At 44.0% G+C, this 21,512-nt stretch overlaps 1 protein-coding gene across 1 annotated transcript in view; it reads left to right on the forward strand.

The window, feature by feature from the left end:
* The window catches only part of col23a1b (collagen type XXIII alpha 1 chain b), a 181,877-nt gene that overhangs the window by 2,015 nt on the left and 158,350 nt on the right, over window positions 1-21,512 (forward strand). The window contains exon 2 of the mRNA XM_084041417.1: window positions 635-704. Within this exon, the coding sequence (XP_083897543.1) occupies window positions 635-704 (70 nt within the window). The remainder of the gene's footprint in view (window positions 1-634; window positions 705-21,512) is intronic.

The raw sequence follows: 21,512 nt of genomic DNA on the forward strand, positions 1-21,512 counted from the left end.
ATTGTGAGCTTGTAGATTGGCTATTTTCAAATGGCTGAAATGTATATAGGGCTGAAGTGATTAATGTATGTTTTGTAATAATAATCAAAATATTTATTTAAAAGTAACTAGTAGCTAAAGTTTTCAAATAATTGTAGTGGAGTAAAAGTACAATATTTGCCTCTGAGATGTAGTGGAGTAGAAGTAAAAGTATTGGAAATTGGAGATACTCAAGTAAAGTACAAATACCTAAAAAAATTACTACAGTACTTAAGTAAATGTACGTAGTTACTTTCCACCACTGCATGTGGCATAACCACTCATGGTGGGCATGAACCTATTCTATCACATGGAAAATAAATTGAGGAAACCCTTTTCCTTACAGAGCTACATGCGAAAACACCAAGATTATGATCTTATAATTGCTAATGACAGTCATTAAGATTGTTTTAACCTCAGTCCATTCCGTGCCAACATTCTTTGGCAAGGAATGGAACGATTCTTTGGTAAATGTTCGGATAATAGACTATATTGTCTACAACACGTTTTTAATAATCCATCACGTTTGGTATTTAGATTGTACTGTACATGTGTGATGAATGTTTTGTTGATATATGCATTTTCTGAATGGAGTTCTCTCTCTTTTTGTCTGTAGAAAGTATATATGCTGTCTCCTAAGCTGAGGGCGGCGAGGGACGTTGGCCAGGAGTGTCTCTGTCCTCCAGGTTTGTCCCACTGCTTCTTAAACCCGATTGATGATTAGTCGCATGATGGTGTTGCTCGGCAAAAAGAGCTCACTTACTTACTTGCCGAAAATATGTACAAGAAAGGTCCTTTTCAGTGAGCGACGCCGTCATGCAAAGAAGCATTAAGCTTTTATCTTTACTGTCATTGCACCATAGCCACCCCCCCCCCCACAACACACACACACCACCTCACAGGAAACACGGGCTCTGCAAGTACATAACGTGTACCTTAAGAATGAATGGACACCCACCACCTTCTGTAAATCTACAGATGTCTTTGATAGTTTTGTGTGTGTGTGTGTGTGTGTGTGTGTGTGTGTGTGTGTGTGTGTGTGTGTGTGTGTGTGTGTGTGTGTGTGTGTGTGTGTGTGTGTGTGTGTGTGTGTGTGTGTGTGTGTGTGTGTGTGTGTGTGTGTGTGTGTGTGTGTGTGTGTGCGTGCGCACAAACACGCCCACCTACACACGCATGGATGTGTATGTGTTTTGGACGATTGCCTCTCTATAGAGGATCACTGTTCATAAGCCCGTGCAGGGTCCATGCTGGGACAGGAGGTCTCATGGTGAGACGTCGATAAACGCTTGTCAGATCAGTGGACGGGACGTCCTGCCTGAGTCCTGTTGACATTAATAGACGGATCAGTCATGTGCCAAGTTTGGTCTCGCCTGGCGGCTGGTGTTCGTTTACAGAGCTTGTGATAGTTCCCCTGGGTGAAAAGCACAGTGACATGCATGATGCCACACACACACACACACACACACACACACTCACACTCACACTCACACTCACACTCACACTCACACACATTCACCGAATCCTTTATGGAAGTGTATTCTTAAGAAAGCTTCATGTTGCACCATGATGACTAGGCTATCATTGTCCCATGTGGAGAGGTTCTCGTTGTTTAGCAGATATCCAGATATCCGTCTCATGTTGAGTTAAAGGTGTTGCTGATGTTGCTGTTTATGTGCTTGGAGTTGGAAAATTATTATAATTTGTTGTGAGCTTGCCTTGTAGCTCTGCAATTGTTTGGGCTAATGTTCCCCCCAGAACATGGATGCTGGGGTCTGTCTGTCTCTCTCTCTCTCTCTCTCTTTCTCTCTCTCTCTCCCCTCTCTCTCTCTCTGTCTGGTAGTGAATGGCTCAGCAACTTGGAGCAGGTGAAAACGTTCACTCAACTGGAATTTCTGGACCACTTTCAGCACATTCCATTTCCCAGTCTGGAGGCCGCTGAGCCTAGGAAAGTGTCTGTGTTGCTGGTCTAGGTTGTTGCTTCTTTCTCTAGTATGAACTGAATTAAGCAGTGGGTAAGCTAAACATAATTAAGTGCACGTGTTTGTTGTAGTTTCACTACCTCTGGACAGCTCAAGGGCTTTAAAACCCAGATGAATCGTTACGGACATAATCAGAGTTACCTTGTATCGTAAAAAAAGAAAAGGAAAAAACAACTGATTTGAAATAGCTCATTCCACCCCTACAGTTACTCCTGCATTTTAATGCAATTACATGGGGATTGTATTGTTGTATCATGTGTTACGTCCCATTTTCCTGTCCATTGTGCTGAATTACTCTGTAATCAAGTGGGTTTGGCGTGGGAATACGATGCCACCACAAGTATTCAGGAGACTATTTAAAGTGCACTCGTTCTCGTATCTGGCCCAGATGATGGTGTTTTGTTGTTGGCGAAACAACAGGGCACTTTGTTTGTTGTGAATTTGACTGAACGAAGTGCCAGCTCACTATTTTTCTTTAACCGTCTTGACAATTAGATTGCTCAACCCCAGAACCTGTGAACATTTCTCTGCTAATGTGTTTATTTCAGCACTGCATTTATCAGATGATTAGCTTGGCTTTGATTTTAGCTTCCTTGGCTTTTCTTGACCAAGCTGACGCCAATGTTGAACCCCACTGTGGGAGCAAGTTTGGGGCTTGTGTGTGTGTGTGTGTGTGTGTGTGTGTGTGTGTGTGTGTGTGTGTGTGTGTGTGTGTGTGTGTGTGTGTGTGTGTGTGTGTGTGTGTGTGTGTGTGTGTGTGTGTGTGTGTGTGTGTGTGTGTGTGTGTGTGTGTGTGTGTGTGTGTGTGTGTGTGTGTGTTCAAGTTCCATGGTTGTATGGTGTTGATCTGAACTTTTTCTATGAATACTTGTGTACGTGTGTGTGCGTGTGTGTGTTGGATGTGTATAAATCATTTGTCTGTTGGTCTGTCCCTGAGTCTTTGAGGAGCCGACTCGGGCACCTCTCTCCACACGACGCTGTAAGCAGAGAACCTCTGCCTTTAGCTCCATCTTTTGCGTCCTGAAACCTGAAGCTCTCACAGCCAGGATCACAAGCCAAGGTATGTCTGTGTGTGTGTGTGTGTGTGTGTGTGTGTGTGTGTGTGTGTGTGTGTGCGCGTGTGTGAGTATCACAGGCAGCATGAGCGGCATTTCTGCCACTGAAGTTATATGTCCTCCCTGCCAGGGAGCTAACCTTGCAGTATGCATAAACACAAGGCACCAACAGGGGGCAGCATCTCAGCTATACTGTATAGAAAGAAGACTGATCCTTAATGAACCACTGAACCAGGAGCCCTTTATTTATTTCCACCACTCGTTCATTGTATTTTAAAGGATGAAGTCTGCTGGGGTAATAAAGATGCAGTGTCGAGAATGTCCATCTCCTCTGTGCCTTTGTCCCTTCAGAGGACGTCCATCTCCCCTGTCCCTACAGAGGAAGTCAAGACCTCTGTCTCCCCTGTCTCTTTATCCTTTCAGAGGACGTCCATCTCCCCTGTCCTTTCATAGGACGTCTGTCTCCCCTGTGCCTTTGTCCCATCATAGGAAATCCGTCTCTCCTGTCCATTTAGAGTAGGCCTATGTGCGTCTCCCCTGTCCTTCCAGAGGACATACATCTCCCCTGTCCCTTTGTCCCTTCAGAGGATGTCTGTCTCCCCTGTATCTTCAGAATATGTCTTCCCCTGTCCTCACTTATGTAACAGACTGACAGCCACGAGACAGGCTGTCCATTTCCCTGAGTCCCTCTACTTAAGAGCCCCCCGCCCTCCCCCCAACACACACATTTACACATGTGTACACACACACACACACACACACACACACACACACACACACACACACACACACACACACACACACACACACACACACACACACACACACACACACACACACACACACACACACACACACACACACACACACACACACACATACACACATACATACATACATACATACATACATACATACATACATACATACATACATACATACATACACACACACACTTGTACATACTAGTCCACACACGTTTTGGCTGCCTCCCCTTATTAGAACCATGTGTAAAGTGTATGTGTGTTGGTGGGGTGGGGTGGGGTGGGGGGGGGGGCAGTGAATTGTCATGTCTGCATATTGCATTAAAAGTCCATTTAATGGCTCTGCTACAGTCCAGGGGGCATACAGTCTAAAGTATATGTGTGATATTGGCACCGGCCCAAATCTCCGCAGCATGCCAGCCACACCTATTAGCATCAGAGCTCAGACTGGGTCACCCAGTCCCTATTCCCCCCCCTGCCAGCATCTAGAGACGGCCTGGCGTGACTACTCTGCCTCTCAGCCTCCAGAAACAATGCCTTGATGCAGTCAACACCAATACATGAGCCGTCCCTTAAGGGACGCTGGAACGCACAACGCTCTGCCTGAATCTGTCTGTTGACGTGTTGAAAATGCAGCAGGATTAAATTGTAGTCGTTTTCGTTTTGTCCATCTGTGATTATATCCCACTGTTTTTACAGTTAACCAGTGTGTTCGTGTTCGATATAAGTGAAATCATAGCCGCACGGCCTTGTAAGATCTGAGACTGGGCTTGTCGTCTACTGTAGCTGTTCAACCACTTATATACACTATACACACTTTGTCGTATGAAGAATAGTGAAAATATCCGTTCTAAAAGCTCACAGTGCATCGCGATGCAACGTCTTGTGAGCTTTTATACTATTTTCACTATTTTAAAAAATAGTGACAAAAATTTTGGAACATTTTGAAGAATTTGGAATTGTTTTATAAAACAATTAACATTTTTCCCAAAATAGGGACACCAGGGTTAATGTGGTTAAGCCTGTATATTATATCAACCCTGTGGTGTTAGGGGTATGGGGGCAACAGGTCCGATCACTGGCTGTGTGATTGATCCAACTTCTATCAGATAAGGTCTCATTTACACACCTGGAGTAGGAATGCACACCCTGGCTTTTGTCTTTATAAGAACGATTGTCAAAATCTATCTTCTTAATATGGATCCTACTATGGATCTACTGGTGTTAGCCTCATTGTCTGGGGATCAGCTCTGATCTCCAGGGAGGACGTAAAAGAGGCTCTCCCTACCCAGCTTGCTGCTCTCAGATCTGACAGAGGAGACGGGGAAAGCCTGCTGGTGGAGATGGAGCCCCACGTGGGGGGACTCTAGCACCTACCCCGGGGCTGGATTGGATTTTAAAGCCACAATAAAACACACAGGAAGCTAGCTGTGTATATAGACTACCTATACAAGCCAGCACCACAGGACAAATTCAGGAACCCTGCAAGATCCATTAATGAACCCCTTAAAACAATGCACGCAGGAAATATGTTTTTATAAGTAGCCTCATTTGAGATTTGTTCCACTGGGCTAAAGGCTGTTCCTTGGTTGTGCATTGATTACACATGCTACTGTGCGCTATCAGTCTATCTGTATTTATATGCGTGCTGTCATGTGTGTGTGTCTGTGCGCAGAGCGTGTTTGTGTTGCATGTGTTTCAGTATGGCTGAACCTGTTGGCTATGGCTATATGAACTTCATAGTGGATGAAATCAGTTATGAAGATCTTCTAGGTGATTTGTTACACAGATTGTATTTGAAACCTGTGTTGAATGCAAATTAATACATTTATGTTGTTTACCAATGCCATGAAGATATCAGTTTATCTTCCTAAAATTATAACTCTGCAGAGCAGTCAGATTGAATTAGTATCTACTAGTGGTTACTGGTTACTGTGTACCACAGTGCTCTGAGGTTTATCACTGGCTGCAAAGCTCTCAATCACCCTATATGCCTAGATTAGATGGCCTTCATTGGCCTCACTCTTGGTTTTCTTCCTTCTTACGTCTGTGGTTTACTAGTAAGTATTTTTGCGTTCAACTGACATCCACTTGCTGTCCATCCGTAAGGTTCGTTCTGAACTCTGCAAACCGGCATTTATGTTTGCTGCCCCTGCAGCCTGGAACCACTTGCAGCCAGATGAGCTGATCCGATTAGGACTTTCAAAAATGTAGCGAAGGATTTCATGGCAGATTCAGGTGGAATTTGTAACTTGATTCCTTAGATAGATTGTGTTTCCTTGTCTATCTTTTAGACGTGATTCTGAGAGTTTCTACTAAATGTTTGCTATTTGTGATTCTACTGTTTCCTTGTTGTATGCAACAATGTAATTGCTGCTATCTTGGTCAGGGCTCCCTCCAAAAAGAGATCTCGTAATCTCAATGGGACTCACCTGGTTAAATAAAGGTTTAAATTGTAATAGTTATGCTGCTGCAGGCGATTTAAATGATATAGAATAAGGAATAATACAACAAATGTACAACTTGAAAAAAGAAAAACAATACTAATGGTCTATGATCTATCCCTTTGCCATACATTCAAGTGAGATTCTTGTGTGCGTTCGCACACACGCACGTGCACACTCACATGCACGTGCACACATACACTCTTACATACAGATTTCACAACTATTCCCAGACCAGGGAGTCTCTGGGGTTTCCCAACTTGTAGATCTCACTATGCTGAAGGACAAAGGACTGCAGATGGTCTCATCATGTAGATCTCTCTTAGGACAAAGCACTGCAGATGGTCTCATCATGTGGACAGCAGGCTGCACGGAACAGCTCTGCTAGATTGGTGTCCTGTGAAAGAAGATGAGATTCGAGATTCGAGAGGGTTTTGTTTGTCACTCACTCATACAGGTACAAGCAGTGAAATGTTGGTATGGCATGTTCTGCAAGACTGTGCTAACAACAATAAAACAATGCAGGAAAATAAAATAAGAAAATATAAAGATTTAAAAATATATATATATTTATTACAGGTAAAACCACTTTAGGAGTGCAGTGCTTCTGCTTGCCGTTCACTTGAGCAAGATGCCAGAAGGCTCTGAGCCTCTTGAGTTTATTTGTGGAAGGAGAGGAGAGCCTATTGTGTCTTTTAGAGAGGGATGTGTCGTGTGCTTTGGGATGGGGAGGGGGGGTCAAGGGGTTCTTCTGGGTGGGTCAACAAAATCCCCCAGGTGCATGCGTCTGCACACATGCATGTGTGCATATAGTGCTCCTTGACCTCGCTCACTCTCACACGACACACGCATGTACACACACACACACACACACACACACACACACACACACACACACACACACACACACACACACACACACACACACACACACACACACACACACACACACACACCCTTTCCCCTTTCCATCTCTCATCGGCCTTCTTATTAAAGTTAGCTTTGTAAAACCACACTGTTTAGCAGCGGGCCGACTCACATTCTTCCACATGAAAAATAAACAGCGGCCTGCTGGTGGGTTCTACACGACATCCTGTTCAGGACCACAGGTACAGAGAGAGGGAAGCAGCAGGGTAGGTGGCTGGGCAGAACGGAACTCACTCTGGACCCAATCCATCTCTCACGCCTACGTCTGTGACCCCTGCAGTGATGTGGTACATGATCTAAAGCCTGATTTAGTCTTTGTTGTGCAGCAGAAAATAGCCGATACACAAGCTCACAACGCATCACGGATGCGACGCGTTGTGAGCTTGTATATTGGCTATTCTCGGTACGCGACACCATCACACAACGGAGCATAAATTAGCATAAAATCGATAGAGTCCTATGTCTGCTGTCTGAATTTGTCGTTGTTTGTGGGTAGTCCTGTTAATTGATTTAACCTGGCTTGTAGCTGTGCCATGGGCCAGTGCAAATTCTTTGTGTGTTCCCTGATTGACAATAGTATGTTTCTGATCCAGATTGTGATTCTGTTGCCAAGCGTCTTTAACAGCCGAGTGGAGTTGGCCACAGAGTGTATCTGACACACCCATCAGTTTCCGTCAGATACTTGATAGAATGAGTTGGCTGGAGGCAATTAATCCTTTTGAAGTTGGACCTTGACAAGATGTCTCACTTTGTCATGTTCACTGTTGTGCCTGGCTGATGGAACTGAAGGGGAGAAGTGAGAGAGGGATCAGTTAGGAGGAGGCAAGGAGCGATAACTGTGCAATTGAGACATTTTGCGTCCATGTGTTCATATTTAAGCACCAGATTGGATGGGTCATAACCTTTTCAGATGTTTAGCAGTAAAGCGCCAAGAAAGTTCCAGAAGGGGGCAGCTATTGAGGAACAACACTACAGGCTGTTTACGTTGATATCGGTGTCTGTTGTTGCTTTTACACGCATCTCAGAGAGCAGAGGAAGTAAATACTACAGTAAATACTAGAGCCCGAACTATGCTAGATGTTAGGGGCCCAATGCCGATCAGAGTCCTAGACCACCGATGACCGATGTTTTGACCCATATTTTGACCCCCATATTTTTGTCCAACAACATTTAGTGAGCGAAGAAATAAATCACACAAATCACTTAGATAAAACTTTTACATGAAGTATATTAAACTTCAATATATGAAAAAACACGTAACACGTATCATTATACAATGAACAAGCAATTAAATCAATATAAAATACACGTTAATTTAACATTTTATTTAATGACTTAAGCCCTATTAAAAATGTTGCTTTGTGACGCGTTGTCAGCTTGTAGATCTGCTATCTCCGACAAATGGAAATGCTACAGTAAATAATGTAGTGATCTTGAGTATCAGACAGTTATATAACCATACATCAGCCCTATCACAAACATATGGGCCAAATTAACTGTTGCTTGTGGTTGGGTGCTGACATCAAGTTTATCCCTTTTACCGTAGGTGGATGGAAATGAATTAAAAATGGAGAGTCATTTATTATGTTGTACTGCTGAAATATGTTGAACATTATTTAACTCATCCGAGGAGCAGTTATTCAATGTTAACTTGATTTTGATGTCTATTTTTCATATTTATAGCAATCTGACTTTAATTTAATGTTATTCACAACAACAACTATCATGAAAACTACTGACTGGATTGCCATGGAATTCATGTTCCCCAGAAGATGACAATATACTGATTTTGGTTAGCTCCATGATGACCTTAACCCAAGCATCACATTCACTCTAGCAGTGACAGGCTATACAAGCCATTTTCAGTGGAAGCCAGCGACATGAAGCTAGTAGCCTTGTCACTGCTTGATGACCTACAAAAGCTACAAAAACATATTTCATCGTTATAATGACACAGTGAAGCATCAATCAATCATATGTTTTTGTGTCACCATTTACACACAATTCCTTTACACACAATTCCGGCTTGTAATGCAGGTAAAACCAATTATTGCCATGTGCCAGTCTCTGTTATTTTTAATCCAAGCCTTTATATTTTTCTCACTAGTTGACCACACTTTGTTGTTTTGTAGCTTTTGTCACTGCTAGTGTCAATGTAGCATTAGGCCTACATTTCCACTTGCACACAAAACTGCTGTGAAACTTGCTGAGTGCATCTTCTACAATTGGATATATTCATGTTTTGGAAAATGGAACACTGTCATTTTTATCTGTCCACTTTGATCAGTGGAGCAGTTAGGGGTTCAGTGTCTTGCTCACGAGCACTTCGACACAAAGCCAGGAGGCGGCAGTTGTACCTCCTGAGCAACTGCCAGCGTAGTTTTGTTGCACGCAAGACGAGAAGGGAAATGGCCTTGTTAGAGGACTGAGACATTGAGCAGACAGGGTGGCAGACATGGAAACTATTATGATGTTTTCTATAATTATCACAAGTGACAGGTGACAAGGTGAATAGCTTTTTAATGGGGGGGGTGGGTGGTGATGGAAATCTCTTAAACGCCTTCCCTATGGTCGCCGGGCTGCCTGACAAGGCTGTTAAAACGAATGCTACCTCTATGAGTTTGTATCACAGTGTGTCAAGTATCTTTGTTAATTTAGGTACATTTACCTAAATTAACAAATATACTCAGATGAACAAAACAGCTTTTTATGTGTTTTTTTTAGGACATCTGATGAATCATTTTGGAGAGAAAACACATGTTTTTGTGAAAACATATACATTTTCTCTCCAAAATGTTTTTTCAGATGTGACCTCCTTAACCAAAACCTGCAAAGCAGAAAGCATATGTGGCAGCTTTCATTTCGATCCTGTCGTCGGCTAATGAGCCTAGCATGAATCTAGGTATTCAGTATCAGTCATTTAGTCAGTATATACCACCTGCTTAATCCATCAGGAATGTTAGCCAGGCTGAATCCAAACCATGGGACTGGACTCAGACACCAACACACCTGGATTTACTACGCCAGATAGCATCTCTGGATCTGAACCTAGACTAACAGAGAAGCAGAGTTGGAACAGGGCGCCGTGGATTGTTCATAACAGTCCCAGGGCATCTGCTGCCAGGAGCCTCAAGGCAGAGTATCAGTGATCCAGACATGCCTGGTTCATGTAAAAAAAACTCGACAGGTTCGTCACTCTCCCAGCACCTCTTTAATGAGAGGCGGACCCGTAAAACTCGACCTGAACCCTTTTGAACGAACAGCATCACCCGGCCGTGTTATGATGTCATGATAGAGAGACACTTTTCAACAACTTAACACCGTGTGTGTGTGTGTGTGTGTGTGTGTGTGTGTGTGTGCGTGTGCGTGTGCACGTGCGTGCGTGCGTGTTTCCCGTCTGTCCACCTTTTACGGTGGCTCTGTAGGAGGCGAGCTGTCTAGAAATGGGTCTGACTGTGAGTTTGTCTGTGTGTGTTGGGGGCTAATCTCGTAAACGGCTAGACCGATCAGCGCCAGATTTCTAGTGCACGCTGCTAGTAGGCAAAGGAAGTACCTCCATCCATTTACATAACTATATTGTCGCTGTCAGGCAGAAACCTTGTATTTCCATATTTCAACTTTTTAAATGAATGCCCTACTTCTTCATACAAGAGTGTTGCGCAAAAGTAGTGAAAATAGCAGATCTACAAGCTCTGGGTTTAATCGGTTTTGGACATACAGTACCAGGTTACCATCCGGCAGTGATGTTATGTCAATGGCGATTGGACGGGGCTCAAACCTTGCCCAAAATTGGAGTCATATGTCATAGATACGTCACAGATGACTGTCGTCATAGACATGAAGTCTGAGATCCACACAGAAGTCAAGCTATTATTAGACCCCAGCTTGTTTTCGTCTCCCTCCTTTTTTACAGCATGGCTCTGCAAGAGGCTATCCATCTCTATAAAAAGGGAGTCTGTGTGCGTGCGTGCGTGCGCGCGCGTGTGTGTGGAGCTTATGTCGCAAGCCACTGTACCGATTAGCACCAAAACTATTTTAAAACTATTTTATCTAATTATATTAATTTTATAATGGAAGTAGATGACTGACTGACAATAATGGAAGTCGAGTCGACAATGACTGATGTCACAGGCTGGCCACATGAATTCTGAGTTCCACATTGGAGCCACATTATTATATTTTTTTCTTTTATCCCCTGGTTTCTCATCTCCTGAGCTGTACCTTCACAGGTCAATCTGTTAGCTTTATGTTTACATTCACCCAAAGTTCAAATTGGGGTGGGGGGACTATCACAAAGTACTGTAAACACACAACGAGATGGAGAGAGAGACTTGGAGAGATGTTAAACAGTTCCACCCTCAGGTGTAACCATTTCACTCCGTTTATTTCCTGGCTTGTTTATTTCCTGCTTTGTTTATCACTGCATGCTGCATGTGTTTCTCAGAGAGATATATTTCACCTTTTCTTTCCCTTTTTTGAATGAAGCATGGCTCTTCAGAGGTTTTGATTAACGTTGTGGGAAAGAAAGACGATACAAGAGTTATGGAGCCGTATTAGACTAAAACCCGACGGTTGTTAGTTCAAAGCCTCAAACGGTAAGGGATAACCAACTAAGTCACGCAGTAATTCTCTCCACATTATTTACAGCCCTGTGAAAGACATAGAGGATTTAACATCCAACCACAATCACTGCAGTTAAGTTATCAGTGTCATAGTGGGTCAGGCAGTGTGCCAAAGTGGGTGACGGCTTAATGTGCCCTAAGAGGCTTTCCCAACTTTCATAATGTAAAGTTTACGCACATCGCTTTCTCCCGGCGATGTGAACATAAATACAACTTTGTTACACAACTATTAGCCTGTCTCACTGGATTCTGGAACTGATCTCACGCTGTAGAGAGTCAGAGTTGAGGTGTGTGTGTGTTCGTGCGTGCGTGCGTAAAGTGAGTGTGCTCATGCTCATACGTGTGCCAGTGCAGTGCAAGCTGGCTAGCATGTCGTTGCTGTTTGACAGAAAACGTAGTCCAAAAGCATTACTTTTCAGCCTCCGTTTTAATGAAGCCAATGTAGTACTTACTCACAAGCTCTTTTAATATGTTTTTATTTGTGTGCAGACACAAGGTTTCTGCTTGACAGACAGTGACGATAATGTGCGTACAGTATGTGTGTAGTGTTTCGAGGGTGCTGTTTCATTGTGATAATGTGCGTTAAGTGAGTGTTAAGTGAGTGTGTTAATGAGTGTGCTGTGGTTCTGGTGGACACTGGACAGATGCTGTGACTTTCAGCTGACATCAGAACCAACACTGCTCAGACCAGATGGGTGCACTGTGGTGGGGGGAGGGAAGGAAGGTATGGGAGGGAGGGAGGGGTGGGTAAATGTTGTACTCTGAAATATAGTCCACACTCCACATGTTGAAACTTTTTATCAATGTCCATGTGTTTTTTTAGATATTGAGAAACCCGACAGTGTTTGCCTGCATTCTTGTGCGTCCACGCCTTTCTGCGCGCGCGCGCGTGTGTGTGTGTGTGTGTGTGCGTGTGTTCTTGTAAGCCTGTTTGCCTTACCTTTTGATGTGTGCATCAAGCTCAATGTATAATCTGCCGCACAACGGCGTTGCTTGCCGACAAGAACTGCATGACACATTGTTAGCTTGCAGATCAGTTCTTGTCGGCAGGCGACAGCCGTTTGAGCACGAATGAGTGCATTCGTTTGCATGTGTGCCTCTTTGTATACAGTATGTGTGAGTTCTCATGTACTAAAGTGCATCTCCATTCATTCTATAGGGACTCCTTATCTGCATAGTTTCTGTTCCTCTCAAACTGCTCATAAAATGAGTCCTGAGTGCATGGTTGGACAGTTTTGATCACAGATGTCCACTGTTCTCAGCTTACATGGAAGATCTGGACATAACATGTGGACAAACTATCAGCTCCACCATCTCTCTCTTGTTTCCTTTGTCTCACTCCTCTCTCTATCTGTTAGTCTCTCTCTCTCTCTGTGTTCTTTTTCTACTTTAGTTTGTCTCCTCTCTCCTTCTCATGCTTTTCTCATACATCTGTTTTTCACTCGGTCAGCTGGAATGGGGTTTGAGATAAATGTGTGGAGATGTTAGATGTAGCCTTTTGTGTGTGTGTGTGTGTGTGTGTGTGTGTGTGTGTGTGTGTGTGTGTGTGTGTGTGTGTGTGTGTGTGTGTGTGTGTGTGTGTGTGTGTGTGTGTGTGTGTGTGTGTGTGTGTGTGTGTGTGTGTGTGTGTGTGTGTGTGTGTGTGTGTGTGTGTGTGTGTGTGTACGTACGTGCATGCCACACGACAGCCTAGGCTTGTTAACCCTGTGATGGTTCAGTTGCTGGACTTGCGTACACACACACACACACACACACACACACACACACACACACACACACACACACACACACACACACACACACACACACACACATCATTGACACGGTGCTGCTGTCCAGCGCAGCAGGTCTCTGTATCTTTTCATGATGATCGTTAATAAACCCTGGAACAGCTGTTCGTGATGGAACCTGAGAAGCCCTCTTCGTTTGACTTGTTTGTTTTTCTGGAATAAGGTTTTTGTTCATTGTCATGTGGTTCTGGTTGTGGGGTTTGACAAACCGACAGAGAGATGGACATGCAAAGAGTGAGAACAGAGAGAGCGAGAGAGAGTCTCTGTGCGCCACTGATGTGTGCAATATGAGTTTGATCCTGAAAAAAGGGCAGAATTAGACTTTTATATGTGGAATTGTGGGACATCTGGGAAGCCATATTGTAATCCTTTCCAGTGCCCTTTTGAGTATTTCTGTGTCAGTCAATATTACATGTCTCGAATATGTCTTGATTCAATAATGAAATGTGCTGTTATTACACTTTCATGGTGTGTGGTGCCATTTTATCCTGAGAACCACACATGAATCCTTTTACACTCCAAACAATGATCTTGGATGTAAAACTGTTAAACTAAAGAGCAGTGTGTATTTATAGTAGCCCAACTGGTCCTTTAAATATGGAATTTGAATTGTTCAGCACACAATACCCAAAATAAGACGTGACCCAAATCAAGCTGCTTACCATAAACCTTGTTGTTAAGAATTGCAGCCAAGCCACCCGTGCAGTGTGCCTCAATAATATACTTTTAATTAGGAGAACTGGCTTAAATCCCAACATTGTAAGGCACTCGGCACCCAAATTGCACTTTCCACTTACAGCAGGGAAACAGGCGGGTGAAAAATATAGCTCGTCAAATTAGCGAGGATAATTAAGATTTTGTTTGTTAGGGACTTAATGGTGGGCGGTCTCATTTTTGGCAACTGGATTAACCACCAATTGTGGTCTAATTTTGGCACAGCCGATTTAAACACCGCTTGCATCTGTGTTTGCTGGTAATTATTTTTAATTTGTGGATTTGAAATGCACCTTTCTTTGTATGGCTGCCTCAAATAAAACCTCCATGAACGCACTGCAACTTTGGTATGTGATAGGACTGAGCGATGTTGGGGAAAACGCATGCACGCACACACACGCACGCACGCACGCACGCACGCACGCACGCACGCACGCACGCACACGCGCACACACACAGACATATAGGCCTATATATATATATATAGATAGATAGATAGATAGATAGATAGATAGATAGTATGCAATATGTATTGCAATATAAAAAAGCAGGACCTAAATAATTTCATCATTTGAAATGTATCAATCACTCTAGTAATGATTAGGCAGTGATTCTCAACCCTTTTCAGATCAAAGAACCCCAGTTTGATATGAAATAGGCCATGGACATGACTTGAGACATGTCACCGAAATACACTGTAAAACTCCTCAATGTTTATGTAACTGTGAGAGTGTACAAATGGAACGAATGGGCCCATAACAGTCAGAATTACAGATCTGTAAGGGTTTAGACCCCTGGCGATCCCCGGACCAGACTTTGGCAACCTGTGGACGAGGGTTACTTTAGAGGCGGAAATAATAAGGATGTGGTTATAGGGTAATAAGGCTAAGGTTGTTCAATACTCTGGTTGACCTCTGTGAACGTAGAATGTGTGTTATTTATCAGATGGTCTGAAAGATGTGAACCTTTCTAGTTTTGTTTTCTATCAAGAAGTGAAAGTGTTTTAGTAGGCTAGTTTTGACTGACCCAATTTGCATTAGCTATCCGTTGCAATGTCACTATGTCGATGCTGACACAATATATTGAGCAGCACCAGTACACAATCCTCTCACTGTCAGAGAAAGTGTCCTTCTGTACAAACCATCGTTCTCTGAATTTGATTGCTGCCACACTGATGGTGTAGTGTTGTAAAGTGATTTACCATGCATGCACCCTCTTCAGCTCTTTGACAGCGTTGACTGGCTTCTGCATCTGGGAAGGAGTTGAGCGCTCCTCTGTGTCAGTGCAGAGTGAAGGCTGTGTGCCTAGCTGTAAGGTTAGCCTAATCCACTTAGCACTACTCATGCAATATCTCCATACGAAATCTCTCTCACTGACACGGAGCCAATTCAAACCTTATTTTGTTATTGTTTTCTCACATCCTCAGTCATTCAGTCTGTCTTGAGGCATAATGCAGGACAGCAGCACGTAGCAATCTTTGGATGTTTTCTTTTTTTCTCGTCTTCATTCAAAGATTTCAATCTTGGACTGATTTTTTTGCCATTTGGTCTGCTTTCAAACACTTACTCTAGACCAGGAGATCTTTCATATTTGTCTGTCACTTTTCCGACCATAGAGCTGTATAACATAACTTATTCTTCACTTCTATTCAATTCAAGTCAATGTTATTTACCTGAAAATGGTAACATTACATTAAAAGTGATAATGCAAGACTACTAGAGTCTAGGGCTGTGTCTGACTCAGACTTCAAACGGGTTGAATCAGATTCAGGTGAATTTTACTGTCAATATTCTACTAGTCGTTACAATTTACAAGCATTTCAATGCTGATTTAGACCACGTTACATAGTCAACATATGTAACGTGTATGACTATGACACGTTGTATAGTCAACATAGCAGCAGAGCCATATAATTGTTTTTGAGCATTTATAATCAATACATCTATTAAGACAACTACCGTACATATGACAGCAGACGGTTTATTTTAATTGACGATAATGCATCAGACTGCTTGCAGATTGTGTTTAGTAGAGTTCTGTAGCACAAGCATGGTTTTCATATCATAAATATGAAGTTTTGCCAAAATCTTGTATTAAATCCATGTCTGTTGCTTTGTTTACTAATGGCCAATGTCAAGACGGCTTCAATAGAATTGAATTTCAATTGGATTTCCTGTAAAAAAATATATATATATATATTAAATGGCAGGATTGAGTGACTAGAGTGACTAACACTATTGGAAACTTGTAATTAGTCAACAAAAGTTTCATTTTGAAGGCTACGTAGTGGAAGTACAGTAGGTAGACAAACTTAGAAGTAGGTGAAACTAAGAAATCAACAGTTGAAGAGAAAAAAAAAAGACTGCTCGAATCAAAGAATCTCAGTCCACTGAGGGGTCTCTGAGTGACTACTACTTTTCAGGGGAGAGCCCTACAAGAGTGTACAAGCTATCTGATGAAAATATTTTGAGGGGTTAGGGGTTAAGCGTCTTTACTCAAGGACACGTTGACACACAGACACGGGCCGGCCGGGAGAAAAACCGGTGAACATCTGATTACCAGAAGGCCTCTCTACCCACTCAGCCGTTTAACATTTACATTTAACATTTAAAATAAAGATGAGCCTTTGACGTCATGTAGGTGTGTACATAATGCTCTCATTCAGTCCTGCAGTAAAAAAAAGGCATGGGTTTCCGAGGCTAGTCGTACAGTAGCATATAGACCTTGACCTCAGATGGGCCTGTTGACTAAACAAGCAATCTGGATGGATTTGAATTGGATGAAACATAAATAAGATAATGTGATTGTGCTTATTTTAGCAAGCGGATGTCTGTCTGCAAGAATTATGTTTTTATTTGCAGAAGAATGTCATTGATTTATTTGTGGCAGACGACAGGATCCGATCAGGTGAGTTGAAATGAGTCGTTTTGATCCAGACATGATGTCTTCCTCACAGCACACACCGCTGTTCTGAATCACCAGGTTCTCATTTGGTTTAATTGCCCTGACCTCTGTTGGCCTGTTTCTTGTCTCCTGCCTCTCTTCTCTGTTTTTACATTCTGCCCCCCCCCCCCCCCCCCATCTCTCTGAAAGACAGCAGTAAATGAAGCATCACATGCTCAGGCACAGTCCTGTGTGTGTGTGTGTGTGTGAGTGTAGGCCTTTTTAGGACTTGTAGGACTTTTAACAACTTAAGCTGATAGATCTGCTATTTGCTTTATTTTTTGACATTTTTTAGCGGTGCCAACCGCTCTATACGTGGCTTTTGACTTTTGTATGTCCGTCCGTCCGTCCGTCCGTCCGTCCGACCGGCGGTTTCAGCACGGGATGAGCACGGCAAAGAAGCAAACAGCTATAACTTCAGTTTGCAGCCTGTCACCAAGTCCAAATTTGGTATGTGGACTTAGACCACCAATAGGGACGAGCATGAATTGATGACGTTATCAAAAAGGGGTCCAGGGACCCCCAGCGCCCGAATGAGCACGGGATGAGCACGGGATTTTAAACAGCTATAACTCCAGTTTGCAGCATGCCACCAAATCCACATTTGGTATGTGGACTTAGACCACCAATAGGCACGAGCATGAATTGATGAAGTTATCAAAGAGGGGTCCAGGGACCCCCCGCGCCCGTATGAGCACGGGATGAGCACGGGATTTTAAACAGCTATAACTCCAGTTTGCAGCATGCCACCAAGTCCACATTTGGTATGTGGACTTAGACCACCAATAGGCACGAGCATGAATTGATGAAGTTATCAAAGAGGGGTCCAGGGACCCCCCGCGCCCGTATGAGCACGGGATGAGCACGGGATTTTAAACAGCTATAACTCCAGTTTGCAGCATGCCACCAAGTCCACATTTGGTATGTGGACTTAGACCACCAATAGGGACCAGCATGAATTGCTGAAGCCCCACCCCCTCTGTCTTCCCATTGGCTGGCCTTCAAACAGCCATAACTCAAGTTCGCAGCATGCTATGGAGTACACATTTTGTACATGGACTAAAGCCAGCAATAGGGACTAACTGTCATTACTTAAGCCCCGCCCCCTCTGTCTGCCCATTGGCTGGGCTTTAAACAGCCATCATTCCAGTTTGCAGCATGCTCCCGAGTACAAATTTGGTAAGTGGACTCAGACCACCAATAGGGACGCATTGAAATGAGTTAAGGCCCGCCCCAAAGGCACCGCTTCCTTCACACAGGGTGTGATTTTTTAATATGTGAATATCCTGGCAGATGGAAGGAAGGAAGGAAGGATGCATGGATGGCTGGATGGACGGACGGATGGACATACGCATGGATGGATGGATGGATGGATGGAATGAATGAGAGGAGGATTGGGCTGGAGGAGAACAGGAGGGAGACACTATGTGTACCCCAAGCAAACCGGGCAGATAAGATCAGAGTGGAGCGAACGCAGCTGGACGCCTTCCTGAGTTGACCTCTTTTCTCCTCCTTTTCCTGCATTCCTCTGCACCCCTCGCTCCCTTCTTTCTCCCAGTCTTACCCCACCTTTATCCCTCTTTAACCCATCTTTCTGCCCCCCCCCTCCCTGTTCTCACTCCTTTACCACCTCCTTACCTCCTGCATCCTTCTCAGGGGGGGGACCCCAGTAAAGTAGAGGTCAGTCTTTTAGCATGTAAATACCGTGTTGTCTCTGCTCTTTGACCAGATTCATTAATACTAGCCCCCCCAGAACACGCGTGATGTTGGCCTTTCATGTTTTCCCCAGGGCCGAGTCCCAGACATGACAGTAGAAGTATCGTTTCAAAGTGAGACCCCCCCCATGGGTGTGTGTTCTGTGCGTCGGCAGCATGTGTTTATGTTTAATAGGAGGGAGACAAAGCAAAAATAGCGCGAAGCAGCTGTGCTTGTTAGTCTTGTCGACCCTATTAAACATTGCTCAGTTAAAAGATTACGGGGCGATGGTTCTCATTGGGAGCGGGGGGGGGGGGGGGGGGCATTTGAAGTCCTTTGTTTCGTTGCGACAAATTCGGCACAGCGTTGAGATGATAAAACGGAGAAAGTGTGAGGGAGAGAAAAGTGAGAAGCAGGAGACAGAGGTATGCAAAACTGAAGCCATCTGTCATGTCTTGGAATGATTGTCATGATTGTCATTTCTGTTTAACTCTGTAGGCATGGCGACACAACAGACAGCTGCTGTTTGCCAGCTCCGGGTCTATTTTGGCCGGGTGTGCCCCCGGACCCATGCCCCTAAATAGCCTATGGTTGACTGAAGGCCCTGATCACACTGCTTAAAATCTCCATGTATCTTATAGGCATTAACCCATTAAGACCGGGAACGCATCTGTGTCATTTTAGACTTTAGCTATAGCCATTATTTTATACTTTCGCTATTCAAAAATAGCAGATCTACAAGCTCATATCGCGGTACTCGTTGCTATTTATTTTTGAAAAATCATGAACATTTTTAACTAAAATCTTTGCTTCTGGGGGTCCCTGGAACAAAATATTTTGAGATGGGGGTCGGCGGCCAAATACATATAATTTTGGGGGTCCTTGACATGAAAAAGTTTGAGCACCCCTGACATAGAAACATACATTTTTTAGAAACCTGTTAGGATTTAGAAGACATGTGTACAGTAGCTGCGTTCCCAGATTGAATGGGTTAAAAGGCCTGTGGGATTACTGTCCTAATATCATAATTAATTGGAATGAATCTCGTTTGCTACAGAGGACACATCAGCATGGTCGGTGTTGTTTGCTCCGTGTATACTCTGAATAATCCACAGCCTCTTGACCTGCTGATCAGAGCAGAGCCTCATAATCCCTCCTTCAGCCAGGCTTCTACCCCTAAACAAGCTCTGTTTAGCGGGGTCCAGACCAGGACGCCAGATGCCAGTTGACCCCACACAAGTTGTCCTATACCCCACCCTCAGAAGCACCCCTGCCTGCCCCTTGTATTCCCCCTTGGGGACCAGTGCTCCGTCAGTGGCCTGGCACTCTGATCACTCTGGAGGTGGAGGTGGAGATGGGAGGAGTTGAGGAGGGGGGGGGGGGTGGTTGCTGATGTCCCAACAGTTTGTGTTAAAATGTGGTTTCAAATCTTAACCCACAACCGGGAAAGTGTCTGTGTCATTTTAGATTTTCGCATTGGCTATTCAAAAATAGCAGGTACGCAAGCTCACGGCGCTTCACTTCGTGCCGCGCTGTGAGCTCGTACATCTGCTTGTACATCTGCTATTTTTGCACATTGAAAATGTTTAGAAAAATCTTGAAAGTGTGAGAACCACTGATTTATAAGGCATTTATAGAATCGGGCCTCAGGTCTTAATGGGTTATTATGCCATATTAGCTGAAAATAGTCGATCTATTCTGCATGCTCACAATGCGTTGCATTGCGGCTCAACGTGTTGAAAATTGTTGAATGAACAGAATTCAGAATTCACAAAATTCAGCTGTTGGACAGCATTGGGCTCCCCAGATCCTTAACCTTATACCTACAGTGTATGTATTTAAAAAAAGGCTTCTCCCGGGAATCAAACCTCGATCTTTTTTACCCCAAACCACCACTGACGTTACAGCTACACTACAAGGCCCAACCTACATTGCGTGCTTCTAACCGTATATCTTCTAAATTGAACCGGCTGCTATCTGTTAAACAGTATTCAAACTTCTTCTGTTATCTATAGTTAAAAATGATTAGTGACAGGGGATAGTGACAGACACTGACCTTACTGAGTTGGGGGATAGATGTATGAAAGATGGTCTGTGTGTGCGTGTGTGCGTGCATGTGTGCGTGTGTGCGTGTTTGTGTGTGTGTGTGTGTGTGTGTGTGTGTGTGTGTGTGTGTGTGTGCACGCGTGCATGTGTGTGTCTACGCGTGGTGTGTGTGTCCGTGCATGCGTCCGGGCATGCGTGTGTGTATGCTTCTCTTAAGGGGTGGGGGTTAGAGGGGTTGATGGACAAGCAAGGGGGGCTGCGTTAGGGGTCCGAGAGGACGCAGGGGTGGGCAGGGTGGGGGTTAGACAGCTTGGAACAACGTATCAGATGACCTGGTCAGAGTTAATGGACCAGAGGCTGACAGTCTGTCTGATTTTTGGGCTTTTGGTCTGTTGGTCTGTATACAGGTCTGCCATCTGTCAGTCACCAGCCCTGTCCGGGCACGCACAAACGTACACACACACACACACACACACACACACACACACACACACACACACACACACACACACACA

The sequence above is a fragment of the Gymnoscopelus microlampas genome, assembly GCF_963454915.1.
Source record: "Gymnoscopelus microlampas genome assembly, chromosome: 18".
NCBI lineage: Eukaryota > Metazoa > Chordata > Actinopteri > Myctophiformes > Myctophidae > Gymnoscopelus > Gymnoscopelus microlampas.